General features: G+C 37.2%; 1 protein-coding gene across 1 annotated transcript; it reads right to left on the bottom strand.

Annotated features, from left to right (window-relative positions):
• Positions 1–729: 729 nt before the first annotated feature.
• On the bottom strand, positions 730–26,956 carry LOC114082519 (zinc finger protein 699-like). Its single transcript, XM_027923706.3, has 4 exons — positions 25,465–26,956; positions 23,755–23,881; positions 7,014–7,124; positions 730–6,197 (listed from the first exon to the last, which is right to left on the bottom strand). The coding sequence occupies exons 1-4, from the start codon at positions 25,627–25,629 to the stop codon at positions 4,444–4,446; spliced, it is 2,157 nt and encodes a 718-aa protein (XP_027779507.3). The 5' UTR covers positions 25,630–26,956; the 3' UTR covers positions 730–4,443.
• Between the last annotated feature and the right edge of the window lie 561 nt (positions 26,957–27,517).

Genomic DNA, 27,517 nt, shown 5'->3' with positions numbered 1-27,517 from the left:
TATTCTATAAAATGGACCCTGAATATTTTTATAAAAATTAATAAATTCTAAAATTAGAATTTATTACTAGATTTCCAAAAATACTACAAAGGAATGCAAATTAAGATAGTATGGTGCTGCTGCAAGGAAAGACAAACAAATCAAAAGACATAAATTGCCTACCTAAACGGAGCGAACACATGATCTAGTGGATAAATCTGTACACATACACCAGCATCCTACCTCACACCCTATCAAACAAACAAAAATACTTAAAATGGATCACCAACCTGAATACAATAAGTCAAACAATGAAGGGTCTAGAAGAAAACATAAAATATATTCATTATCTTGGTCTAGGCAAATACTTCATAAATAACACTCAGATCTCTACTTATTTTTATGTTCTGTAAAGACTGAGAGCAATTTTTAGCAATCTAAAAGACATATGGCATCTGACATTCTAAAAGGATTTCTAGGAACAAACACTGGGTAAGTTCCCAGACTTTGTATTTCCCGAAGTCAGCATAAGGTGCAATATTGCCCCTATTTTGAGACCCCACCTACTCACAGCTGCCTCTCTCTCCTCTCCATGTGCATCATTACTGCCAAGGCTCTATGATTTAGGGGTACAAATTCTATCCTAAGTTTCTCAATGAGAAACTGGGAGCTGGTCCTAAACAAATCAGAGTATTCACATTCCCAAGGCCATGGTGGACAAAATAAGCCATTAATCAGATTCCATTTTTTTTACATTTTTTTTATTATTAGTTGTTCAAAACATTACATAGCTCTTGACATATCATATTTCATACATTTGATTCAATTGGGTTATGAACTCCCATTTTTACCCCATATACAGATTGCAGAATCACATCGGTTACACGTCCACGTTTTTACATACTGCCATACTAGTGTCTGTAGTATTCTGTTGCCTTTCCTATCCTCTACTATCCCCCCTCCCCTCCTCAGATTCCATTTTGATAATTATATTGGAACTGTTCAAAAAAGATGTCACTCTTCTCCCTGAAGCATTATCTTGGGAAGAAAGCAACACAGAACTTCTGAAGCCTATTGTGAAGAAAATATCCCAGCTGGAAGAAAAGACAATGCAAAAGGATGCACAACCAAGACACGGAGACAGAAAAATTCACATCTTTTAGCCAAAAGATCCAGATTAAAGCTTAGTTATAGCCAAGGACATTTTTGCAGCAAGGAAACACTTCAAAAGAAAAAAGGAAATGAAAATGGGTGAAATGCTTCAAAAGTTAGCCTAATAAAGATATCCAAATAACCAATAAGCACACCAAAAAGTACTCAAAATCATGACATATCAGGAAAATGCATATTTCAACAAAAAAAAACATATCACCACACACTCTGCTGAAGAGCTAAAGTTAGAAAGTGTGGGCCCAGTATGCGGAATAGCCAACACTCACATGCACTGTTGGGGACTTACTGGTGGAACCAACATTTTTGAAAATCTAAAGTATCTACCAAAACTACACTTGAAGTCTACCTTATCATTCAGCAATTGTATTCCCCACATACAGCATATACCAAGAGAAATAAGAGCAACCAAGTGACAAACCAGACATTATCTTGAGTAAAAGAAGCCAAACATGTAACAGTAATGTTGTAGTTTTAGCACTTATTTGAAAAGTGAGAAAAAGCACATCAAATCAAGAATAATAAGAGTCAAAATCTAATTTCCTCTGTGGAGTGATTATTGAGAAAACTTCCTGGAATCCTGGAAATGTGTCTAGCAGGATGTATACATCTATGTCAAATTACATCAAGCTGTACACAGCTTGCACATTAGTGTATGTATACCTTGATAAACAGTAAAAAGTGATTAAGGGAAATGGTATAGTTATGCTTTTAAGAGATAAAACATAATTTTCAAAAATATATTTAGTTGTTAATAGACCATTATTTTGTTCATTTATTTATATGCCATGCTAAGAATCGAACACAGTGCCTCATACATGATAGGCAAATGCTCTACCACTGAGCCACAACACCACCCCTTAAAATACAATGTTTTAAAAAAGGGGAGGAGGTAGCAAAATATACCTGAAACAGCTCATAGCACTCCTCTTCTCACATAAAGGCACTTACATCTTCCCTGTCTGAAGGTATCAAATATAAATTCTCCTCTACCAAAATAGGATGACGCCTATCTGAGGCTTGCCTCAATTACAGTCAGGATAACTTCATTAGCCACAGCTCTACTCACTTTTGGGACCACAGTAGGCTTGTATAGACACCAATCCCATAAGCAGAGTGAAGGATGGGACTGAACTGTGAGCATGATGACAATACTTCCACAAACTGGTCAACTCTAACAGGGCAGTGAAAGTGCCAGAGGAAGTGCAATGAGAAGCAAAAATGCCAAAATGGCAACGCCAGAGCTTGCCAAAGAAATCTAAGTTGTGTTTGGCCAGGATACAGCAGTTAATGGAGACATTTGTGGAGGTGCAGCCCCTGAGGAGACTGAGGTCAAGCACTTAACATTCAGTTTTGAGCAAGTATGGATCAGGGCGTTCAATACTCAGAAAAATGAGCTGAAAACTGGGGCCCACAAGGTCCCTACTCATCTGTCTACCTACATCGTGGTCCTAATAAGCAGGCAATTGTAGCTCCTTCCCTAAAGCCTTTCAAACTTCTTGCAAAGTTATTTTAGAAAACTATCACCTAGGATTAGAAGTGATTAAGGGAAATGTAGTCCTCAGCTATATCCAAATTAATATAACACACTTTATTAACTTAAAACATTAGATCAAAATTCCAGCCATGAGGGCTGGGGTTGTAGCTCAGTAGTCAAGTACTTACCTAGCGTGTATGAGACACTGGGTTTGATTCTCAGCACCACATATAAATAAATAAAATAAAGATCCATTAACAACTTAAAAAATTTAAATTAAAAAAGATTCCAGTCATGAACAAACATAAAGAATAAAACACAAAACAGCAAATAGATGAGACTATACTCTTTCAACGCCTTTGTACTAATTAATTTCTACTAAAACTTTTTTATTACACATGAAAAGCTTTTGATAGTAAACACTAATATTCTCAAAAACAGTTGGTACTCTTAGTTTAATGGGAAGGGGGTAATTATTGGGTATGCAACTTTCAGTATCCAGACAAAGGCGAAGGAAAAGAGTAAGATGAAGACAATGAAGAAGAAGAAGGCAAAGGCGCAGGCAAAGACAAAGACGAAGACGAAGAAGGTGCCCATGCTGTGAGTTCAAACTTAAACAATTAAAAAAAAAAAAAAAACCCACCATTTTCCTGCCTGCCAAAAAAAAAAAAAATGCACTTGAGCCAGACTCAATGATATATGCTTGCACTCCCAAACTTAGGAGGCTAAGGCAGAAGTCCAGGAGTTACAGGCCTGGACAACATAGCCAGACCCTGTCTCAGAGGAGAGCATACACACACGTACACACACAATCTCCCAAGAGTCCAACAGCCTTAGTAATGGAAATAACATTTACATCTCAGCAAAAGAAACTCACCTCATACTCAAAAGTATGTCATAAAAGTAGAAAAGGGAAACATGTAACATTAAATCTTCCTATTAGAAAACATTGGAAATCAATGACCTCTAGAAGTCCACTTTAATGAGGCACTGATGTTCTTTTCTGGCTCAAATTTTGAATTTTCTTATACAAGGGTTGAGAGCCACAGCCAAGTCAAGATGGCGTCTGGCACTTTGCCAGGAGGAGTGGTTTGAGAAGTAATGTCAGCGAGCTATTAAGATGATGAGGATTCCTTAATGACTGACTGCTGTATCTAGATGATGTTAATTGAGTTAAGCTGTGTCTAATTATTAAGATGGGGAAGATTCCTTAATGACTGATTGCTGTAACTCGATGATGTTAATTGAGATAAGCTGTCTGTATTTACTTGGGTATATAAACCTCCCGCTGTTTCCACCTTCACAAGTTGCTTGTCGCGCCCCCCCCACCGGCTACTTTGCACAGCCCAGCCAGACTGCGGCACAAGTTATGTTCAAAATCAAAAGGCTTTACCCTATAGCTAACAAACTCAGGGTTTCTCTCTGTTGTCCTCAACCATTCAAAAGAATGAGTGATAATCTTCTACTTTCTCACATTTACAATGTCTCTACAGTATGAGACTTCACAAAATGAGACTACACAAATTGCATTAGTTCAGAAAAAGTCTTGCAGAGATTCCCTTACTCCTTACATTTATATGTTGTCCCTTGTGTGAATTTTCACGTCTTCAAAACTAGGCTGTACAAATAAGGGCTTTGTCACATTCCTTACATTAATATGGTTTCCCTCCAGTATAGCTTCTCACATGTATCCCAAAGGATGAGGGGGAACTGAAAGCTCTTCAACACTCCAGACATTCAAAGGGTTTTTCTCCACTGTGCATTCTAGCATGTATAGTCAGGGATGAAGAATGTCAAAATGCCTTCCCACATTCCTTTCATTCATAGGGTTTTTCCTCAGTGTGGATTCTCATGTGGCTTCTAAGAGCTGAGAAACGAATAAAGGCTTTCCCACATTTTTTACATTCATAAGGTTTCTCTCCAGTGTGAGTTCTTCTATGTACTGTAAGATGGGAAGAACTACTGAAGGCTTTCCCACATTCCTTACATTCATATGGTTTCTCTCCAGTATGGCTTCTCACATGTATCCCAAAGGATGAGGGAGAACGGAAAGCTCTTCCACACTCCAGACATTCAAAGGGTTTTTCTCCAGTATGCAGTCTTGAATGTATAGTAAGGGATGAAGAATGTCGAAATGCCTTCCCACATTCCTTACATTCATAGGGTTTTTCCTCAGTGTGGGATCTCATGTGGATACTAAGAGCTGAGAAACGAATAAAGGCTTTCCCACATTTTTTACATTCATAAGGTTTCTCTCCAGTGTGAGTTCTTCTATGTACTGTAAGATAGGAAGAACTAATGAAGGCTTTCCCACATTCCTTACATTCATAAGGTTTATCTCCAGTATGGATTCTCACATGTCTCCGAAAGGATGAGGGACAACTGAAAGCTCTTCCACACTCCAGACATTCAAAGGGTTTTTCTCCAGTGTGCATTCTTGCATGTATAGTAAGGTATGAAGAATGTCGAAATGCCTTCCCACATTCCTTACATTCATAGGGTTTTTCCTCAGTGTGAGTTCTCAAGTGGCTACTAAGACCTGAGAAACGAATAAAGGCTTTCCCACATTTTTTACATTCATAAGGTTTCTCTCCAGTGTGAGTTCTTCTATGCACTGTAAGATGGGAAGAACTACTGAAGGCTTTCCCACATTCCTTACATTCATATGGTTTCTCTCCAGTATGGCTTCTCACATGTATCCCAAAGGATGAGGGAGTACGGAAAACTCTTCCACACTCCAGACATTCAAAGGGTTTTTCTCCAGTATGCAGTCTTGCATGTATAGTAAGGGATGAAGAATGTCGAAATGCCTTCCCACATTCCTTACACTCATAAGGCTTTTCTCCACTGTGAGTTCTTAGGTGTTCAGTGAGGGATGAGGAATGACGATAGGCCTTCCCACACTCCTTACATTCATATTGCACCTTACCATTGTGATCTCTCACGTGTTCATTAAAGGAAGAGGGACAACTGAAGGCCTTCCCACATTCCTTACATTCATAGGGTTTCTCTCTACTTTGATTTTTCACATGTGTGTTCAGGAAAGTGGGAAGACAGTAGGCTTTCCCACATAACTTACATTTATAGGGTTTCTCTCCGGTGTGTGTCCTCACATGCACAGTGAGTTTTGAGGATTCACTGAAGGCCTTCGCACACTCTTTACATTCATAAGGCTTCTCTCCTGTGTGAATTCTTATATGTCTTTTAAGATGAGAGGAAGAGCTAAAGGCCTTCCCACATTCCTTACATTCATATGGCTTATCTCCACTATGAATTCTTTTGTGTTTGGAGAGTGATGAGGAACAACTAAAGGCCTCCCCACATTCCTTACATTCATAGGGCTTATCTCCATTGTGAATTCTTTTGTGTTCTGTGAGGTGGGAAGAACTACTGAAGGTTTTCCCACATGCCTTACATTCATAGTTTGCCTTTTCACTATGAATTTTCATATGTGCTCTGAACATGGAGGAACAACTGAAGGCCTTTATACATTCCTTACATTCATATGGTTTTTCTCCATTGTTGTCTTGAAGAGCAACTAATTCCTTAGTATTAAGTAGAGACTCAAACCCTGAAACAAAAAAATAAAAGAAAATAAAGTTACCTATGAGCAAAGGACTTTGAGCAGTGCAGCTCTTTCAGGACTTCATTACTAATAGACACAAGGATCAAAAGTAAAACAGTTCACTAAAAAATATTTCCATGAAACCACAGTATAGTAACATTACCATAGTATGGTAACACATGCTTGTAATCTCAGCTATTTGGGAGGCTGAGATAGGAAGTTCACAAATTCAAGGACAGCCTCAACAACTTAGACCCAGTCTCAAAATTAAAAAGGGTATGGGATATAGCTCAGTGGTAAAGCACTCCTGGGTTCCCCAGTGCTGAAAAATAAAAAAATAGTTCTATGAAGAATGAAAGTGATGGTAACATGACCAGAAGAAATTATTGGGACCAGAGACATGAAAAATTGGGCTACAAATGAATCAAAATGCATTCTGCTATCATGTATAACAAATTAGAACAAATAAATGAATAATTTTTTTTTTAAAAAAAAAGAAAGTTTATGTTAAAATTTTTCTGTTAACTTGACATTTCATATTAGTTTGGAAAATATATTAAAATTTTTCATTAATAATTTTTTAAAAATTACTAGGCGAGGAAAACAGAATGGATAAAATACACATACCAAAAACAAACTTTAAAAAAGCAAATATGGAGATCTTTGACAAGAACAAGGAAAGTATGAGAGGACAGATAAACAGTCAAAATAGTCCTCTGAGGCATCTATGGATAATGAGCCTCCTCAGACAAAACAAACTTTTGCTTTATTTCTATTTTATTTTTTTCTCCTCCCAGGCCAGTTTCTCCCAGGGATTCTTGCCTTCCTGGTGCTGCTCCATACAGATGCCCTGGATACGTTCTGTCTTCACTGTGTGCAGCTCCTCCTCTTGTTCCCACTGGGAGATCAGATTGGGTGTGAGTACTGAGTATCCTGCACACAAGGAAAGGAATATCATGAGGAAAAGCAATGAAGAATCACAAATATCTTACCATAAGATTGGGTCAAACTTTGGTCTTCTGATACTCTAAAGACAGAGAAGAATGAGTTTAACTGAAATAAAATGTCAAATCCATTGAAGAAAAAAAAAGGCAAAGGAAGGAGGGAGAGGAAAGAAGAAAGAAAAGAAAAATAGAGAAGGTAAAAGAAAAAGCTGAGATGTGGGGGGAAAGGCAGCCTCTAATGTGAAAAACTGATCTGAATCAGACATGGTGACACAAGCCTATAATCCTAGGGTGGAATTGGGAGGCTGGAGAATCATGAAGTCAAGGCCAACCTCAGCAACTTAGCAAGATCCTATTTCAAAGCAAAGAAAAACAAAATTTTAAAGGATTGGGGATGTAGCTCGTGGTAAAGTGCCCCTAGGTGTTCAATTTCCAGCACAGAAAGAAAAAGAATAAAACATTGATCTGGGCTGGGATTGTAGTTCAGTGGTAGAGCTCTTGCCTAGCATGTGCAGCAAGGTGCTGAGATTGATCCTCAGCACCACATAAACATAAATAAAATAAAGGTGTAAAAAATTATTTAAAAAAAAAAATGAAAGATTGACCTAAATTCACAGTGGAACCTCAATATTATTATAAGCTGATCTGACACAGCCAGAATATTTTTTATTTATTTTTAATATTCTTTTAGTTGTTGTTGGACACAATACTTCTATTTTATCAGGTTGAACACGGTTTCACCAAAAGTCATGTCCAAATATATCAATGAAACAGAGTACAGAGCACAGATACAGATCTACATAAGTTGGCCCTCTATATCTGTGAATTCAAGCAACCATGGATAGAAAATACAATAGGAAAAAATTACATCTGTATTAAGCATGTATTTTGTTGTGCTTATGTCCAAATCAATATAGTACAAAAGTAATAATGAATAAGATAGGATATTAAATGTTAATGGCCTAAACTCACCAATCAAGAGACATAAGCTAGTAATCTGGATCAAAAAAATGAATCCAACAATATGCTGCCTTCAGGAGACTCATATGATAGGAAAAGACATACACAGGCTGAAGGTGAAAGGTTGGGAAAAATCATACCACTCACATGGCCCTCGGAAGTAAGCAGGAGTGGCCATACTCATATCGAATAAAATCAACTTCAAACCTAAATTAATCAAAAGGGATAAAGAACGACACTATATACTGTTAAAAGGAACCATCCACCAACAAGACATAACAATTATCAATATGTATGCACCAAACAATGGTGCAGCAACATTCATAAAACAAACTCTCCTCAAGTTCAAGAGTCAAATAGACCACAACACAATAATTATGGGCCACTTCAACACACCGCTCTCGCCATTAGACAGATCCTCCAGACAAAAGCTGAATAAAGAAACTAGAGAACTCAATAACACAATCAATAACCTAGACTTAACCGACATATATAGAATATATCAAGCATCATCAAGTGGATACACGTTCCTCTCAGCAGCACATGGATCTTACTCAAAGATAGATCATATATTATGCCATAGGGCAACTCTTAGTAAATATAAAGGTGTGGAGATAATACCATGCACCATATCTGATCATAATGGAATGAAACTGGAAATCAATGATAAAAGAAGGAAGGAAAAATCATGCATCACATGGAAAATAAACAATATGTTACTGAACGATCAATGGGTTACAGAAGACATAAAGGAGGAAATCAAAAAATTCTGGAGATAAACGACAATACAGACACAACATACCGGAATCTATGGGACACAATGAAAGCAGTTTTAAGAGGGAAATTCATTTCCTGGAATTCATTCCTCAAAAAAAGAAAAAACCAACAAATAAATGAACTCACACTACATCTCAAAACCCTACAAAAAGAAGAGCAAAACAACAGCAAATATAACAGAAGACAAGAAATAATTAAAATCAGAGCGGAAATCAACGAAATTGAAACAAAAAAAACCATTGAAAAAATTGATAAAACTAAAAGTTGGTTCTTTGAAAAAATAAATAAGATCGACAAACCCTTAGCCATGCTAACAAAGAGAAGAAGAGAGAAAACTCAAATTACTAACATACGGGATGAAAAAGGCAATATCACAACAGACACTACAGAAATACAGAAGATAATCAGAAAGTATTTTGAAACGCTATATTCTAATACAATAGAAGACAGTGAAGATATGGATAAATTTCTTAAGTCATACGATCTGCCCAGATTGAGTCAGGAAGACACACGCAATTTAAACAGACCAATAACAAAGGAAGAAATTGAAGAAGCCATCAAAAGACTACCAACCAAGAAAAGCCCTGGACCGGATGGGTATACAGCGGAGTTTTACAAAACCTTCAAAGAAGAATTAATACCAATACTTTTCAAGCTATTTCAAGAAATAGAAAAAGAAGGAGCTCTTCCAAACTCATTCTATGAGGCCAACATAACCCTGATCCCGAAACCAGACAAAGATACTGCAAAAAAAGAAAACTACAGACCAATATCTTTAATGAACTTAGATGCAAAAACTCTCAATAAAATCCTGGCAAATCGAATACAAAAGCATATCAAAAAAATTGTGCACCATGATCAAGTAGGATTCATCCCTGGGATGCAAGGCTGGTTCAATATACAGAAATCAATAAATGTTATTCACCACATCAATAGACTTAAAGATAAGAACCATATGATCATCTGAATAGATGCAGAAAAAGCATTCGACAAAGTACAGCATCCTTTATGTTCAAAACACTAGAAAAAACTAGGGATAGCAGGAACATACCTCAACATTGTAAAAGCTATATATGCTAAGCCTCAGGCTAGCATCATTCTAAATGGAGAAAAACTGAAGGCATTCCCTTTAAAATCTGGAACAAGACAGGGATGCCCTCTCTCACCACTTCTATTCAATTTAGTCCTTGAAATACTAGCCAGAGCAATTAGACAGACAAAAGAAATTAAAGGCATAAAAATAGGAAAAGAAGAACTTAAATTATCACTGTATGCGGATGATATGATTCTATACCTAGCAGACCCCAAAGGGTCTACAAAGAAACTACTAGAGCTAATAAGTAAATTTAGCAAAGTGGCAGGATATAAAATCAACACGCATAAATCAAAGGCATTCCTGTATATCAGCGACAAATCTTCTGAAGTGGAAATAAGAACAACCACCCCATTCACAATATCCTCAAAAAAAATAAAATACTTGGGAATCAACCTAACAAAAGAGGTGAAAGATTTATACAATGAAAACTACAGAACCCTAAAGAGAGAAATAGAAGATCTTAGAAGATGGAAAAATGTACCCTGTTCATGGATAGGCAGAACCAACATCATCAAAATGGCGATATTACCCAAAGTTCTCTACAAGTTCAATGCAATGCCAATCAAAATCCCAACGGCATTTCTTGTAGAAATAGATAAAGCTATCATGAAATTCATATGGAAAAACAAAAGACCCAGAATAGCAAAAGCAATTCTAAGCAGGAAGTGTGAATCTGGAGGTATAGCGATACCAGAGTTCAAACTGTACTACAAAGCAATAGTAACAAAAACAGCGTGGTACTGGTACCAAAACAGGCAGGTGGATTAATGGTACAGAATAGAGGACACAGAGACCAATCCACAAAATTACAACTTTCTTATATTTGATAAAGGGGCTAAAAGCATGCAATGGAGGAAGGATAGCATCTTCAACAAATGGTGCTGGGAAAACTGGAAATCCATATGCAACAAAATGAAGCTGAACCCCTTTCTCTCGCCATGCACAAAAGTTAACTCAAAATGGATCAAAGAGCTTGATATCAAATCAGAGACTCTGTGCCTGATAGAAGAAAAAGTTGTCCCCGATCTACATATTGTGGGATCGGGCTCCAAATTCCTTAATAGGACACCCATAGCACAAGAGTTAATAACTAGAATCAACAAATGGAACTTACTCAAACTAAAAAGTCTTTTCTCAGCAAGAGAAACAATAAGAGAGGTAAATAGGGAACCTACATCCTGGGAACAAATTTTTACTCCTCACACTTCAGATAGAGCCCTAATATCCAGAATATACAAAGAACTCAAAAAATTAAACAATAAGATAACAAATAACCCAATCAACCAATGGGCCAAGGACCTGAACAGACACTTCTCAGAGGAGGACATACAATCAATCAATAAGTATATGAAAAAATGCTCACCATCTCTAGCAGTCAGAGAAATGCAAATCAAAACCACCCTAAGATACGATCTCACTCCAGTAAGATTGGCAGCCATTATGAAGTCAAACAACAATAAGTGCTGGCGAGGATGTGGGGAAAACGGTACTCTTGTACATTGCTGGTGGGACTGCAAATTGGTGCGGCCAGTATGGAAAGCAGTATGGAGATTCATGGGAAAGCTGGGAATGGAACCACCATTTGACCCAGCTATTGCCCTTCTCGGACTATTCCCTGAGGACCTTAAAAGAGCACATTATAGGGATACTGCCACATCAATGATCATAGCAGCACAATTCACAATAGCTAGACTCTGGAATCAACCTAGATGCCCTTCAATAGATGAATGGATAAAAAAAAAATGTGGCATTTATACACAATGGAGTATTATGCAGCACTAACAAATGTCAAAATCATGGAATTTGCAGGGAAATGGATGGCATTAGAGCAGATTATGCTAAGTGAAGCTAGACAATCCTTAAAAAATAAATGCCAAATGTCTTCTTTGATATAAGGAGAGCAACTAAGAACAGAGCATGGAGGAAGAGCATGAGGAAAAGACTAACATTAAACAGAGACGAGTGGTGGGAGGGAAAGGGAGAGAGAAGGGAAACTGTATGGAAATGGAAGGAGACCCTCATTGTTACACATAATTACATATAAGAGATGGTGAGGGGAAAGAGAAAAAAAAAAAACAAGGGAGAGAATTGAACAACAGCTGATGGGGTAGAGAGGGAAGAAGGGAGGAAAGGGGAGGGGGGATAGTAGGGGATAGGAAAGGTTGCAGAATACAACAGTCACTAATATGGCATTATGGAAAAATGTGGATGTGTAACCAATGTGATTCTGCAACTTGTATTTGGCGTAAAAATGGGAGTTCATAACCCACTTGAATCAAATGTATGAAAGATGATATGTCATGAGTTATGTAATGTTTTGAACAACCAATTTAAAAAAAAAAAAAAGATAGGATAGATAGTAAAACAGAAAGACAGTTAAGAAAATGCACTCCTCCATACCAAAAAAAAAAAACAGAGAGAGAGAGAGACTTTAAATGAAGAGGCTATTTCACAAAACTAACCTATAGAAAACATTCCAAACATTACAGCCAACTTCTTTGTCCCGGGTGGAAGGAAAAAGGAGGTAGGGCCGACCTGAGTGAAGACTACAGACTCAAGGCATAACTAATCAGAATGTCACAGACCAAACCAAGAGCCTTGGCACTTTTCCAAGACCTGATTAGCACAGATATTGATGAATGCCTCATCCAGTAGCTATTTAAGTCCCTAGACTAGTACACTTAAGTGGAAACCTACTCTCAGGTTCCCCTCTCAGCCCCTGAGAGTTCTGCTTCTTTTCTTTTCAGTTATATAAATACTACACCTTCACTCTCAAATTCTGTTGTCTGTGGATTTGTCTTCAAATCTGTGAATAAGAACCTGGAAAAAAAATGGCAGCCAGCTGCTGAGGTCTGCCATTGACAGCTACAACACACTGCTCAGTAATAGTGAAGAGAGTCAGGTTCTGCCAGCTCTGACCCATGGAGCTGACCAGACAGGCATTTCCCTGCTGAGATTAGTTGCAATACTAAAATGGGCTCTCTCAGCTGCAGAGGCATGTAACTTATGCGGACCTACAGACCAGCAGAGTGGAGAATCTGGTTTCATTTCAAACTCCAGTTTCAATTACATAGCACTTACATTTTGTGAGGCACTAAACATAATCAAGAGATGATGTAAAGTATATGAGAGCTTAGGCTGTATACCAGGGAATTTTAATTAAGAGATTTTGACCATCCACAGATGTAGGTCTCTGGGAGATACTAGTATCAAATCCCTACAGACCAAGCAAGAACTATGTAGTCAACTGACCTTTGACAAAGAATTGACAGCAACACAATAGAGAAAAGATAGCCTTTTCCACAAATGCTGTTAGAACACTGGACATACCAACATAAAATACCCTTCACAAACATAAATTTAAAATGGATCATAGATCTAAATGTAAAACATAAAACTAGAAAAATTGTACAAGATACAAGGAGAAAACCTAGATGACTTTGGATTTGGCTATGAATTTTTTGATACTATCATACTATTAAAGGTATGATCGATGAGAAAGAGATTGATACAATACAACCCATTAAAATTAACATTCCTGCTCTGTGAAAGATAATATCTAGAGAAAGAAAAGATAAGCTATGCCTAAAAGAAGACATTTGCAAGAAATTTATCTGGTAAGAGGATGTTTCACAAAGATTTATCTAATAAGAAACAGTTTTCCTGTTCTTTACACAAAGAATGCTTTTAAAAATATACAAAGAACTCAAAAAATTAAACAATAAGATAACAAATAACCCTATCAACAAATGGGCCAAGGACCTAAACAGACACTTCTCAGAGGAGGACATACAATCAATCAATAAGTACATGAAAAAATGCTCACCATCTCTAGCAGTCAGAGAAATGCAAATCAAAACCACCCTAAGATACCATCTCACTCCAGTAAGATTGGCAGCCATTATGAAGTCAAACAACAAGTGCTGGCGAGGATGGGGGAAAAGGGTACACTTGTACATTGCTGGTGGGACTGCAAATTGGTGCGGCCAATATGGAAAGCAGTACTGAGATTCCTGGGAAAGCTGGGAATGGACCACCATTTGACCCAGCTATCGCCCTTCTCGGTCTATTCCCTGAGGTCCTTAAAAGAGCATACTATAGGGATACTGCCACATCAATGATCATAGCAGCACAATTCACAATAACTAGACTCTGGAATCAACCTAGATGCCCTTCAATAGATGAATGGATAAAAAAAAATGTGGCATTTATACACAATGGAGTATTACGCAGCACTAAAAAACGACAAAATCATGGAATTTGCAGGGAAATGGATAGCATTAGAGCAGATTATGCTAAGTGAAGCTAGCCAATCCTTAAAAAACAAATGACAAATGTCTTCTTTGATATAAAGAGAGCAACCAAAAACAGAACAGGGAGGAAGAGCATGAGGAAAAGATTAACATTAAACAGAGACGAGTGGGGGGAGAGAAAGGGAGAGAGAAGGGAAACTGTATGGAAATGGAAGGAGATCCTCTTTGTTACACAAAATTACATATAAGAGTTTGTAAGGGGAAAGGGGGGAAAAAAACAACAAGAGAGAGAATTGAATAACAGCAGATGGGGTAGAGAGGGAAGATGAGAGGGAAGGGGAGGGGGGATAGTAGGGGATAGGAAAGGTAGCAGAATACAACAGTCACTAATATGGCATTATGTAAAAATGTGGATGTGTAACCGATTTGATTCTGCAACTTGTATTTGGGGTAAAAATGGGAGTTCATAACCCACTTGAATCAAATGCATGAAAGATGATATGTCATGAGCTTTGTAATGTTTTGAACAACCAATAAAAAAAAAAAGAGAGAGAGAGAAAAGAAAATTATTTCTTAGTTGCACACAATACCTTTTTTTGTTTATTTATTTTTAATGTGATTCTGGGGATCGAATCAGGGCCTCGCACGTGTGAAGCGAGCACTCTACCACTGAGCAATAACCCCAGCCCAGAATGCTTTTTTTTTTACATATTTTTATTAGTGTATTATCACATACATAATATCGCAATTCATTTTGACACAACCATACATGCATGGAATTAATGTGCTCCATTTCAATTCCCAGTACTTCTCCTTTCCTTTCCCTCCTCCCTTCCCCTGTCCCCTTCCTCTCCTCTACTGGTCTTCCTTCTATTTACCTATTGTTTTAATTCTTGCTTTATAGATACACACAATAGTGAAAGTAACTGTGGTATATTCCTATATGTGCACAGCACGATTTGGCCAGGTGCACGTTGCAGTCCCCTCTTTACCTCTTCCTCCTTCCTTCCCATCTGCCTCCTACCTATCCTACCCTTTTGAGTTTCATAGGCACCCTCTGCCTGTTTCCCTCTTATTTTGCTCAGACTTCCACACACAAGAGAAAACATTGGACGCTTGGCTCTCTGAATATGGGTTATTTCACTTAACATGATATTTTCCATTTCCATCCTTTACCAGCAAATGCCATAATTTCATTCTTCTTTATAAAAGAATAAAAACCCATGTGTCGAATGCTGCTGCCTCTGATTCTACTGCTGCCAGCCTGAGGTCGCCTGGAGGTCTTCTTTCTGGGCTGCTGCAGAAGCCAATGCTGTGCCCGGAGGTCTCTTTTCTGGAAATGGCCTGGTTACCCCTGAGTCAATTCTGATGCTACCTCCATGGTCACTGCCACTGAACTAGAAGTCTCCTTTACTCAACTGCCACCTGCACCACTACCGCCATTGCTGTTGCCTCTGATTTCCCTACTGCTAGACTGAGATCACCTGGAGGTGTTCTTTCTGTGTGCTGCTGCCACAGAAAAAACTACAGATGCAACTGAAGCCCACATTGCTGCTGACCCCTGGAGATCACCTGGTGACGCTGCCCCCACAGCTGCAGTTGTAACTGCCAATGCAGCCGCCACTACTGCTGCTACCACGGCCTAGAGGACTGCTGCAGGGGAGATTCCAGGTTTGGTTGCATATGACTGCACCCATTTTGGGATACCAGCCAGGGCCTGGGACCTGGGTGCCAGCAGGTTTACCACCACAAGACCCTCTGTCTGGGGACTCCAATCAGGACCTGCAGGTCCAGTGTTGGGTTACCTGTGGGTGTGGAGGACCCTGGGGTCTTCCTGCTGAGAGTGCTAGTGGCCTGGGTATTGCTGCTGCATCTCTTGCTGTTGCTCATTTGCATGAGTGTATTCCTGGTGGTCTCTCTGCAAGTAGGAGCAGCATTGAGGTCTTGGGACTACAAATGGCAGAGCCTGAGGTATTTGAAATCCAGGTTTGTAGGCTAGAGTCTAGGTTTGCAAGGGCTGATCTGGGTTTGGTGATCCTGAGAGACATCAGAGTCAGAGCTGACAAACTGTTGAACACTGACAGAGATAGTTCGACTTTCCAGCAAGATTTATTTTTTGATTCACTAATTTCTCTACCATATTTAGAACAGGATGCTTTTTATGCTATTTTCTTTCCAACTTCTCTCCAATCAACATCCAATCTCTGTCGGCTCCTCTTCCACTCTTCCTGTGAATTTTTACTTCTAGCTTCTCTCTTCCTCCCTCACAAATATTACATACTACACTATTCTGTTCTCTCATCCACCCTTTGAAATTGTAAACCATTTTAACAAAATTTCTGTTTATACTATAGATAGTTATTAAATTCATCATTTTGGTTTACTGCGAGAAAGCAGTAGTTGCCTTAGTGGGAGCTATTAGGTTTAAGGCTACATATTATATGCTGAGTAACATTGATATTGGACTCACCATTAAACATGAGGCTATGGAAACCTTCAGACAACTAGACATTATAAGTCTACAGGGTAGATTTTATGCTGCCTTAGATCCATACTTCTACATGGGAAAGCACACTAACAACATGAAAAAAAAACAAGGAAATAAAGAGCCCCAAACAAACCAAGATGCTTCAACAACAGAAGCCACTGATAACACAGTAGAAAAAATGTCGAAGAAGGAGTTCAGATTGCCTATACTTAAATTGATATAAAGAGTTAGAGATCATGAAAAAAAAAAAAACAAGCAGAAATCCTTAAAATGAAGAAATCAGTAAACCAAATTATAAATTCAATAAAAAGCATCACCAACAGAGTAGATCACTTGGAAGACAGAACCTCAGTCAATGAAGAAAAAAAATATAATCTTAAAAGTGGAGTTTCCCATGAAGAGAAGATGGTAAGAAACCATGAACAGAACATCCAAGAATTAAGGGATAACATGAAAAGACCAGATTTAAGAGTTATTGGAATAGGTGAAGGAGCAGAGATACAAACCAAAGGAATGCATAATTTTTAAATGATATAATAGTAAACAATTGCCCAATCTAAAGAATGGAATGGAAAAGTCAAATACAAGAGGCTTGTAGGACCCCCAAATGTACAAAATTACAGCAGACCCACACCAAGACACATTATGCTAGAATGACTAACACAGAGAATAAAGATAAAATCTTAAAGGCATGAGAGAAAAAAAATCAAATTACATATAGAGGGAAACCAATTCAGATCTCAACTGATTTTTTAGCCCAGAACCTCAAAGCTAGGAGGTCCTGGAATAATTTATTTCAAGCTCTGAAAGAAAATGGATGCCAACCAATAATTTTATATCCAACAAAATTAAGTTTCAGATTTAAAGATGAAATTAACACATTCCATAATAAACAAAAATTAAAAGAATTCACAATTAGAAAGTCTATATTACAGCGCATTCTCAACAAAATATTCCATGAGGATGAAGTGGGGGAAAAAAAGTGAAAACCAGCAAAGGGAGGATCTACACTAAAACAATACTCAACCAAATGAGAATCTAAGACAAATCAAAAACCAGAAAAAAATCAAAATGATAGGGAATACAAAATCAGATCACAATAATAACCTCGAATGTTAATGGCCTAAACTCATCTATCAAAAGACATAGACTGGCAGATTTTATTAAAAAGCAAGACCCAGCAATATACTGTCTTCAAGAGACTCACCTCATGAGCAAAGACATCCACAGACTGAAAGTAAAAGGATGGGGAAAACTTTATCACTCAAATGGATTGTATAAACAATCAGAGGTTTCCATTCTCATCTCAGATAAGTAGACTTCAAACCAAAGTTAATCAGAAGAGATTATATATACTTCCCTTAAGAGGACATTTCATACCTCTTAAGGAAAGTATATATAAGAAGGATATAACAATTACAAATATTCATGCCCCAAACAATGGAGCATCTATGTACATCAAACAAATGCTTCTCAATTTCAAGAGTCAAATAGACCACAATACAGTAATACTGGGTGACCTTAACATACCTTTCTCACTATGGGACAGATCTTCCAAAACAAAAACTAAATAAGGAAACTATAGAACTAAAAATACAATCAATAATTTAGACTTAACAGACATATATAGAATATTTCATCCATCAACGAGCTAATACTTTCTTCTCAGCAGCATATGGCTCATTCTCTAAAACAGACTATAGCTTATGCCACGAAGCTAATCTTAGTAAATACAAAAAAACAGAGATAATATCTTGCATTCTATGAAACCACATGGAATGAAATTAGAAATCAACAATAAAATAAAAATAGAAGTAACAAATGGAGACTAAATAATACACAATTGAATGATGATGTATAGTAGAAGAAATCAAGAATGAAATAAAAAAATTCTTAGAGGTAAATGAGAACACTGATAATCATATCAAAATCTCTGTAACACTATGAAGTCAGTACTCAGAGGAAAGTTTATTGCATCGAGCGCATTCATTAAAAGAATGAAAAGTCAACAAATAAATCACTTAACACTACATCTCAAAGCCCTAGGAAAAGAAAAATGAATCAACACCAAAAGCAGTAGAAGACAGGAAATAATTAAAATCAGAGCTGAAATTAATGGAATTGAAACAATTGGAAAAACTGACAAAACATAAAGTTGGTTCTTTGAAAAAATAAATAAAATAGATAAACCCCTGGCCATGCTAACAAAGAGAAAACTCCAAATTACTAAAATACAAGATGAAGAAGGAAATATCACAATGGACACATCTGAAATACAGAAGATAATTACAAACTATTTTGAAAATTTATACTCTAATAAAATAGGAGATATTAAAGATATCAACAAACTTCTAACAATATGTGACCTACCCAAACTGAATGATGACGTCATACATGCTTTAAATAGATCAATTTTCAAGTAATAAAATAGAAAACACCATCAAAAGCCTACTAACCAAGAAAAGCCCAGACCAGATGGACTCTCAGCTGAGTTCTACAAGACTTTCAAAGAAGAATAAATACTAATACTCTTCAAAGTATTCCATGAAATAGATAAGGAGGGAACCCTTCCAAACTCATTCTATGAGGCCAATATCACCCTGATACCAAAACCAGACAAAGACACATCAAGGAAAGAAAACTTCAGACCAATATCCCTGATGAACATACTTGCAAAAGTTCTCAATAAAATTCTGGCAAATCACATACAAAAACATATTTAAAAGATAGTGCACCGGGATCAAGTGGGATTTATCCGAGAGATGCAAGGTTTGTTCCATATACAGAAATCAATAAATGTAATTCATTATATTAATATACTTAAAAACAAGGATCATATGATCATCTCAATAGATGCAGAAAAAGCATTTGACAAAATACAGCACACCTCATGCTCAAAACACTAGAAAAACTAGAGATAGTAGGAACATATGTCAACATTGTAAAAGCTATATATGCTAAACCCAAGGCCAGCATCATTCTAAATGGAGAAAAATTGAAAGCATTCCCACTAAAAACTGGAGCAAGACAAGGATGTCCTCTTTCACCACTTCTATTCAACATCATCCTTGAAACTCTAGCCAGAGCAATTAGATAAAAGAAAGAAATTAAAGAAATACAAATAGATAAAGAAGAACTATCACTAATTGTTGATGACATGATTCTATATCTAGAAGATCAAAGAAATTTACTAGAAAAATTCTAGAATAAGTGATTTCAGCAAAGCAGCAGGATATAAAATCAACACCCATAAGTCACACACATTCCTATACATCATCAATGAATCCACTGAAAGAGAAATTAGGAAAACTAACCTATTCACAATAGCCCCCCCAAAAAAACTGGGAATCAATCTAACAAAAGACCTCTACCATGAAAGCCATAGAACACTAAAGAAAGAAATTGAAGAAAATTTCAGCAGATGAAAAGATCTCCCATGCTCCTAGACAGGCAGATTAATATTGTCAAAATGGCCTTACTACCAAAAGCATTATTCAGATTCAATGCAATTCCTATTAAAATCCCAATGACATTCTTCATAGAAATAGAAAAAGCAATCATGAAATTTATTTGGAAAAATAAGAGACCCAGAATAGCTAAACCAATCATTAGCAAGAAAAGTGAAGCATGTGGCATCACAATACCAGATCTTAACTATACTATACAGCTATAGTAACAAAAAACAGCAGGGTATTGGCACCAAAATAGACTTGTATCAACCAATGATACAGAATAGAGGACACAGAGACAAACCCACATAAATACAGTTATCTCCTACTAGACAAGAATGCCAAAAACAATCACTGGGGAAAAGATAGCCTATTCAACAAATGGTACGGCAAACACTGGAAATCCATATGTAGCAAAATGAAATTAAACCTCTATCTCTCACCCTGCGCAAAAAATCAACTAAAAGTAGATAAAAAACTTAGGCACTAGAACAGAGACCCTATGCCTAATAGAAGAAAAAAATAGGCCCAAATATTCACCACATTGGATTAGGATCTAACTTCCTTAACAAGACTCCTAAAATGCAAGAAGCAAAGTCAAAATAATCAATGGGATGGATTCAAATTTAAAAGCTTCTTCTCTCAAAGGAAACAATTAATAACGTGAAGAGAGAGCCTACAGATTGGGAGAAAATCTTTACCACATGCAACTCCAACAAAGCATTAATCTCTACAATATATAAAGAACTCAAAAAACTTGACACCAAAAAAACAAATAACCCAATCAATAAATGGGCTAAGGAACTGAATAGACACTTCACAGAAGAAGAAACACAATCAATCAACAATTTGCATTTCTTCTTTTTTTTTAACAAATAATCTTTTTTTTTTAATATATTTATTTTATTTATTTATTTTTACGTGGTACTGAGGATCCAAACCAGGGCCTCGCACGTGCTAGGTGAGCTCTCTACCGTGCTAGGCGAGCTCTCTACTGCTGAACAACAATGCCAGCCCACATTTCTTCTTTTGAAAAATCTGTTTAGTCCCTTTTGCCCATTTCTTGACTGGGTTATTTGGTTTTTGTTTGCTTTGGGATTTTTGTTTGTTTGTTTGTTTTGTTCTGCTGTTGAATTATTTTGTTCCTTGTATATTCTGGATGTTAATCCCCTGTCAGAGGATTAGGTGGAATAGATTTTCTCTCATCCTGAAGGCTGTCTCTTCGCACTTTATCATTTCTTTTGCTACGTTATACAAACAAATCTTAAAGATCAATAATAAGAGAACAAAAAAATACCATAAAAATATAGCCAAAGACCTAAACAAACACTTAAACAAATACAGACAAATGGCAAGTAAAAAAGTAAAAGTACGCTCCACATCCTAAAATCACCCAGGAAAAACAAAACAGTGACACACCTCTACACGCCTTTTTGAACAGCCAAAATCCAAAAAATTGACAATGCCGAATATGGGCAAAAATGTAGAGAAACTGGAACTCTCATTCATTCCTGATGGGAATGCAAAATGGTACGGCTACTTACGAAGACAATCTGGTGGTTTCTTATAAAATTAAAAATACGCTTACCATGGGGCTGGGGTTAGCGCTCGCCTAGCACATGTGAGGCGCTGGGTTCAATACTCAGCACCACATAAAAATAAATAAATAAAGATATTGTGTCCATCTAAAAAATCAATATTTAAAAAAAAAAAAACTCTTCTTACCATATGATCCAGCAATTAAATTGTGTCCCTTGGCATTCATCCAAGGAGTCAAAACTGCACACAAAAGGCTACACATGTTTATGAGAGCATAATTCATACTTGTCAAAACCTGAAAGCATCCAAGATGCCCTTTAGTAAACGGGATGATAAATAAACTGTGGCACATCTATACTACATAATGTTATTCAACAGTAAAAGAAAAATCATAAAAAGACATGAACGAAACTTAAATGCACATTACCGAGTGAAATAGGCCAATCTGAACAAGCTAAATACGAAATAAATTCCAACTTTATGACATTCCACAAAAGATAAAAAATATACAGATGATATAAAGACCAGTGGCTGCGAAAGGGTTAAGAGAGAGTAAGGGATTAAAAAGTGAGAGCACAGAAAATTTTTAGGGGAATAAAACTACTCTATATATTACTGAATATATATATATGGTACATGTCATTGTACATTTGCCCAAAGCCATACAATGTACAACACCACAAATGAACCTTAATATAGGCTACGGACTCTAGTTAATGATGAACATGTGTCAATGTACGTTCATCATTTGTAAATTAAACATGGACCATTCTGGTGGAAGATGTTCATAGTGAAAGGGGCTGTCTGTGTTGTGAGGACAGCAGTTGTTAGAAATCTCTCTACCTTCCAGTTAATTTTGCTTTGAAACTGAAACTGCTCTAAAAATTAAAGCCTGTTACTCTGGGGCATGGTGGTGCACACCTATAACTCCAGCTATTCAGGAGGCTGAGGCAGGAAGATCCCAAATTTGAAGCCAACTTGGGCAACTTAGCAAGACCCTTTTCACAAAATAAAAAAGAGCAGGGGATTTCGCACAGTGGTAGGGAGCCCCTGGGTTAAATTCTCAGTACCACATAAACACACACATACATACATACATATGTGCATACGTACAAATGTACATACAACACATACATTTTTTTAAAGACTATTTTGAAAATGTTCACCCATATTCAGAATGTTGCCTTATATGGAAACAAGATCTTTGTCAATATAGTAAAGTTAAGATGAGGTTATTCTGGATCAATATGGACCCTAAATCCAATGACTGATGTCCCTATATGGACAGAGATTAGAAACAGGTAAACAGGGAAGGTAATGGTGGAGGCAGAGACTGGAGTGATACATCTATAAACAAAAAGGACTGCCAGCAACCACCAGAAGCTAGAAAGAGACAGGGAGGGACTTTTTCCTTAGAGCCTTTAGAAAGAATATAGCTGTGCTGACACCTGGTTTCACACTCCCAGATGCAAGAAATATGAAAGAATAAATTTCTATACTTTTTACCCACCAGTTTTATGGTACTTGTTCACAGAGGGCCTAAGAAACCAATATAATCTACCCCATAGACTCATCTCTAAATCATCCAAAAAGCACAAATTCTCTAATAGGTACTTTCTAACGCCCTCTTACTAAGACACCCCTCGACTCCCCATGGGTATGTTCTCCCATGACTGCAAAATAAACCCCACTTGTTTAACTTACAGGTGTGCTCCTGGTGGTCTCTGGGTAAAGGGCATTCGCGGCAGTAGACTCTTCAAAGGTCTCAAATCACAAACTATCCCTGTGCCCCAGAGAAGCCCCTCAATGCCCACACATTCAACCCTTAATAAGCCTCAGGCTTTCAACCACAAAAAGAAAACGAAAAAATAAGTTTAATATGCCTGTGTTCATTTTCATGAAGAAGCCTCCAGATGGTAAGTACCCTGTGGTCAGTGACCACGTTTGTCTTATTTACTAAGTACTCCCACTCCTCAGCACAGATTCTGGAAGAAGGTCAACTAGTAGATAAAACTGTTTTCTAAACTTACTACATGAACCAACATTGCCAATCTTACCTAGTGAGACCAGGTTCTGAAAGGTTTCCAGCATCACATCTCTGTAGAGGCTCCTCTGAGCAAGATCCAGCAAAGCCCACTCCTGCTGGGTAAAGTCCACAGCCACATCCTCAAAGGTCACCGAGTCCTAAAAGATGCCACAAATTCTGTTCAGAAAGGTACAATTCCTCCAGTGTGTGCGAGATGGTGGGTGAGGCTGACAGCACTGGGGACCTGAAAATCAATTCAGGGGAGGTTCAGAAGATTCTGTGGTCTCCCCAAGTCTATGTCAGGACTCCATCAGCAGATCTCTTTCCCTTTCTACTCACACATACTTAGTGACTGAACAAATCCTGTCTAAAAGCCAAAATACTTCTAAAATACTACATTAGTCTCTTTGCAGTTGATGGTAATGAAATAAGAAAAAAAAAAATCAAAGTTATTTTCCTTCGAACCTGTAAAGAATACTGGATATTAGGTAGGTGGGTAATTTTCCACACACATCAAGCAGTTCTGCAACAGACACTTGCTAGGTTTCCTGTTATTCATTAACATTCTTACACTATCTACATGGAGAGCTTCATCCCACAGGTTGAGGGCTCAGTCTCACAAAACTTCCCTATACTTCAAGCAACATAAAAACTAGTACATTGTCATTTATACTTCTGACTAAATGGCTACATCTCAGGGTCCCCACTGTACCCTCCTTGAGTTAGCTAATATGCTGGGATGGCTTATAGAATCTAAGCAAACACTTCCTTGTGCTTATGGTTTCTTATAAATACAGAGAACTATCCAGATAAAGAAATATATATGGCATAGCAGGGTAGGAAAAGCTGCAGAACTTCCATGCCTATTGGGGTGCCTCATACCAGGAACCTCTACATATTCAGCTATACAGAAGCTCCCTAAATTCATTCTTTTTGGGTTCTCACAGAGGCTTTACTAGAAAGCATGGCTGATTTAAATTAGCAATTTAAATAATCAATTTAACCTTCAGTACCTCTCAACTTCAAGGTTAGTGGATAGGGCTGAAGAGTCAAGCATACCTTAGTTCTTCTGGACCAGCAGTCATCCTGAGGCTATCTGTCCTGGTCAACAGTCATCATACAAAGCTACTCTTATCAGTCCAGACATTTGAAGGGTTTTAGGAACTCTATGCCAGGATATGGGACCAAGACGACATATTGGACAATATCATATTATTCCTTATTCAGAAATTCTTCCTTATTCAAGAATAACTTCACCTGCTACTTTATTCCTATTAAGGCACTGAGCACAACATCAAACTCAGGTTTAAATCTTGATGGTTTTAATGAATGAAAACACAAAGAGTGAATGGGAACTTTTCCTTTTTCCCCCCTCACAATCCTGAGAGGCCCAAGAGCCTGCACATCTTTCAAGTCAGGCCCACAGCTGGCTCGGTTTTATAGTATTGTGGCCAGGGCTCACCAAACTATAGCACATGCACTTACTCTAGCATATCACCTACTTATGTAAGTAAAGTTTTATTGCAATACAATAAAACATTTGTTTATGTTCCTCTATGAATATTTTTTGTATTAAAATGACAATTTCCTTGTAATAGAAAATCTATGACCTTCAAAACCTAAAATACTTACCATGTGATACAAAAAAAAAGAAGCAGATTGCTAACCTATGCTCTAAAATAGCAGCAGGATATCAAATGAAATAGAAATATTCTTTTAGAGCATTATACCTTTTACTTACCTGCATCATACTTTTCTGTAACCCAACACTTATTCTTTCTTCCTCCATGTCACCTTCATAAAGAAAAGTAAGACATTGAGAAGTTATAGGTAAGACAGGAGCTGACATGGGAATCCAACCCTCCAGAGAATTCCCATACTCATGAGCCTGGATATTGTAGCACATCCATTACCAGTGACAACTCAAAACACATACCATGACTCCCAAGTAAATACAAACTGAACTTGTGTGAAACTGGAACAATCCTTTCTCCCCTAGAGATACAAAAAAACACTCTTATCCATGTCAATGATACAAAAGAGGTTAATAGTAACGTTTTATTAGTAAATTAACTCAAGTCTTAAGAACATCTGGCTGTCCATTTCCCCATAACAAAAAGCATGAAATGTATCAAGTGGTGCCTTCAACCCTAAGAATATATATTCCCTGACTCATATCTAAGAAAGCACTAATTTATTTAAACACTAGGCTTCTTGGGGCTCCATGACCAACATTTTTACTTGTTTACCATTTTACACGATAATAGGCATTACTACAAAGCCCTGAACACTGCTGTCATCCCAACCCCACCCAATGGGCTCCACAAAACCTAATTTCTGAAAAAGAGAATCAACCTATTTGTTATGGTTTGAATCTGGGATGTCTTTCAAAGCCTCATGTGTTGAAGGCTTGGTCTCCAGTGCTGCAGTGTTCAGAGTTTGGACTTGGGGGAAGCGATTGGATTATAAGGGGTCTGACTTCATCAGTGGATTAATCCATTTTATGGATTAAGAGTTTGAATGGACTACTGGGAGGTAACAGGAACTAAAAGAGGTAGAATCTAGAAGAGATGAGAAAGAGGAAAAGGAAGAAGTAGTGGAGGTAGTGGAGGTGGTGGTGGTGGTGGGTGGTGATGGTAGTGGTAGAAGAGGGGGAGGAGGAAGAAGAAAATTTCATTGTATCCAGTCATTAAAAGAATCATATTAAAACATGCACAAGGAAACAGAAGTTGCAAATTGTTTTACAGAAAATTTCACAAAATAAGTAGGAAATTCATAATTCCAGTGTACAGAGGGAAGGTAATTTCCTACTTCCAACACCAGAAGGGTACAACTAAAAAATATGCCAGATCACATACAAAGTACAAATAATACAAAAGTATTGGTAACAGTTGAAAAATGAACAATAAGTATAAATCACAATTTAAGTTCATTTCATCCTAGGAATGATGGATGCTTAAAAACTGAATCACTAAAAAAAGGAAAAAAAGAATAAAACTGAATCACTGGGACTCAGTGGTACGGTGCCTTACTAGCGTTGAGTCCTTGGATTCAATCCCAGCGCCACAAGAATAAAATAAACAAAAATTGAATCACTGATTAATGAAATTCACAGTATTCATAGAAAGGTTATTTGACATATTCCCTTAGACACAAAGCAATGACTAATCTATTTCAGTGTACATTGCTAATAATAACTTAGGCCATTAGAAAGGATTAGATTTTATACATTAAAAAATTATACATTAAAAAATTTTATACATTAAAAAATTTTATACATTAAAAAACTATTAAATTCTATTTAATAGTGAAATACTGATTAATTTTCTCTGAAATCAGGAACAAGGCAAGAATGAAAATTATATGCTAATCTCCATTCAGCTGGGAGTCCTGGCAAGTGCAGTAATTAGAAACAAAAAAATGGAAAACACAAAGATTTAGGAGAAAAATATTCAAACTGGCACATTTTCTGTGCAAAATTGAAAGAATCTATAAATAAGTGACCAAGATTTTTTTTTTTTCTTTCTCCCTGCATTTTGCAGTACTAGGGATTGAACCCAGGGGCATTCTACCACTTAAGTACACCCCTGGTCCTTCTAATTTTTTGTGTAGAGATAGGGCCTGCTTAAATTGCTCAGGCTGCCCTTGAACTTGGGATCAAGTTCTACCTCAGCCCCAAGTAGCTGGGATTACAGGCGTACACCACCCCGCCAGGCTAAAATGTATCACTTTATTAAGGATGAAATGCACTTGCCCGGAGGCGGGTCAAAAGTATTTTAAAATCAGCTCCCTCT

This window comes from Marmota flaviventris, chromosome 1, assembly GCF_047511675.1.
Source record: "Marmota flaviventris isolate mMarFla1 chromosome 1, mMarFla1.hap1, whole genome shotgun sequence".
Classification (NCBI taxonomy): Eukaryota; Metazoa; Chordata; class Mammalia; order Rodentia; family Sciuridae; genus Marmota; species Marmota flaviventris.
This window is presented reverse-complemented; position numbering and strand designations above follow the sequence as displayed.

What these genes read in the sequence shown, in the direction of transcription:
- LOC114082519 (XM_027923706.3), bottom strand. Translation starts at nt 25,629, where the DNA reads ATGTGCTACAATATCCAGGCTCATGAGTATGGGAATTCTCTGGAGGGT. An exon ending in TACAGAAAAGTATGATGCAG is followed by an intron (nt 23,882 to 25,464) that starts GTAAGTAAAAGG and finishes GGCATCTTTTAG; the next exon opens with GACTCGGTGACCTTTGAGGA. An exon ending in TATGGAGCAGCACCAGGAAG is followed by an intron (nt 6,198 to 7,013) that starts GCAAGAATCCCT and finishes TTTTTGTTTCAG; the next exon opens with GGTTTGAGTCTCTACTTAAT.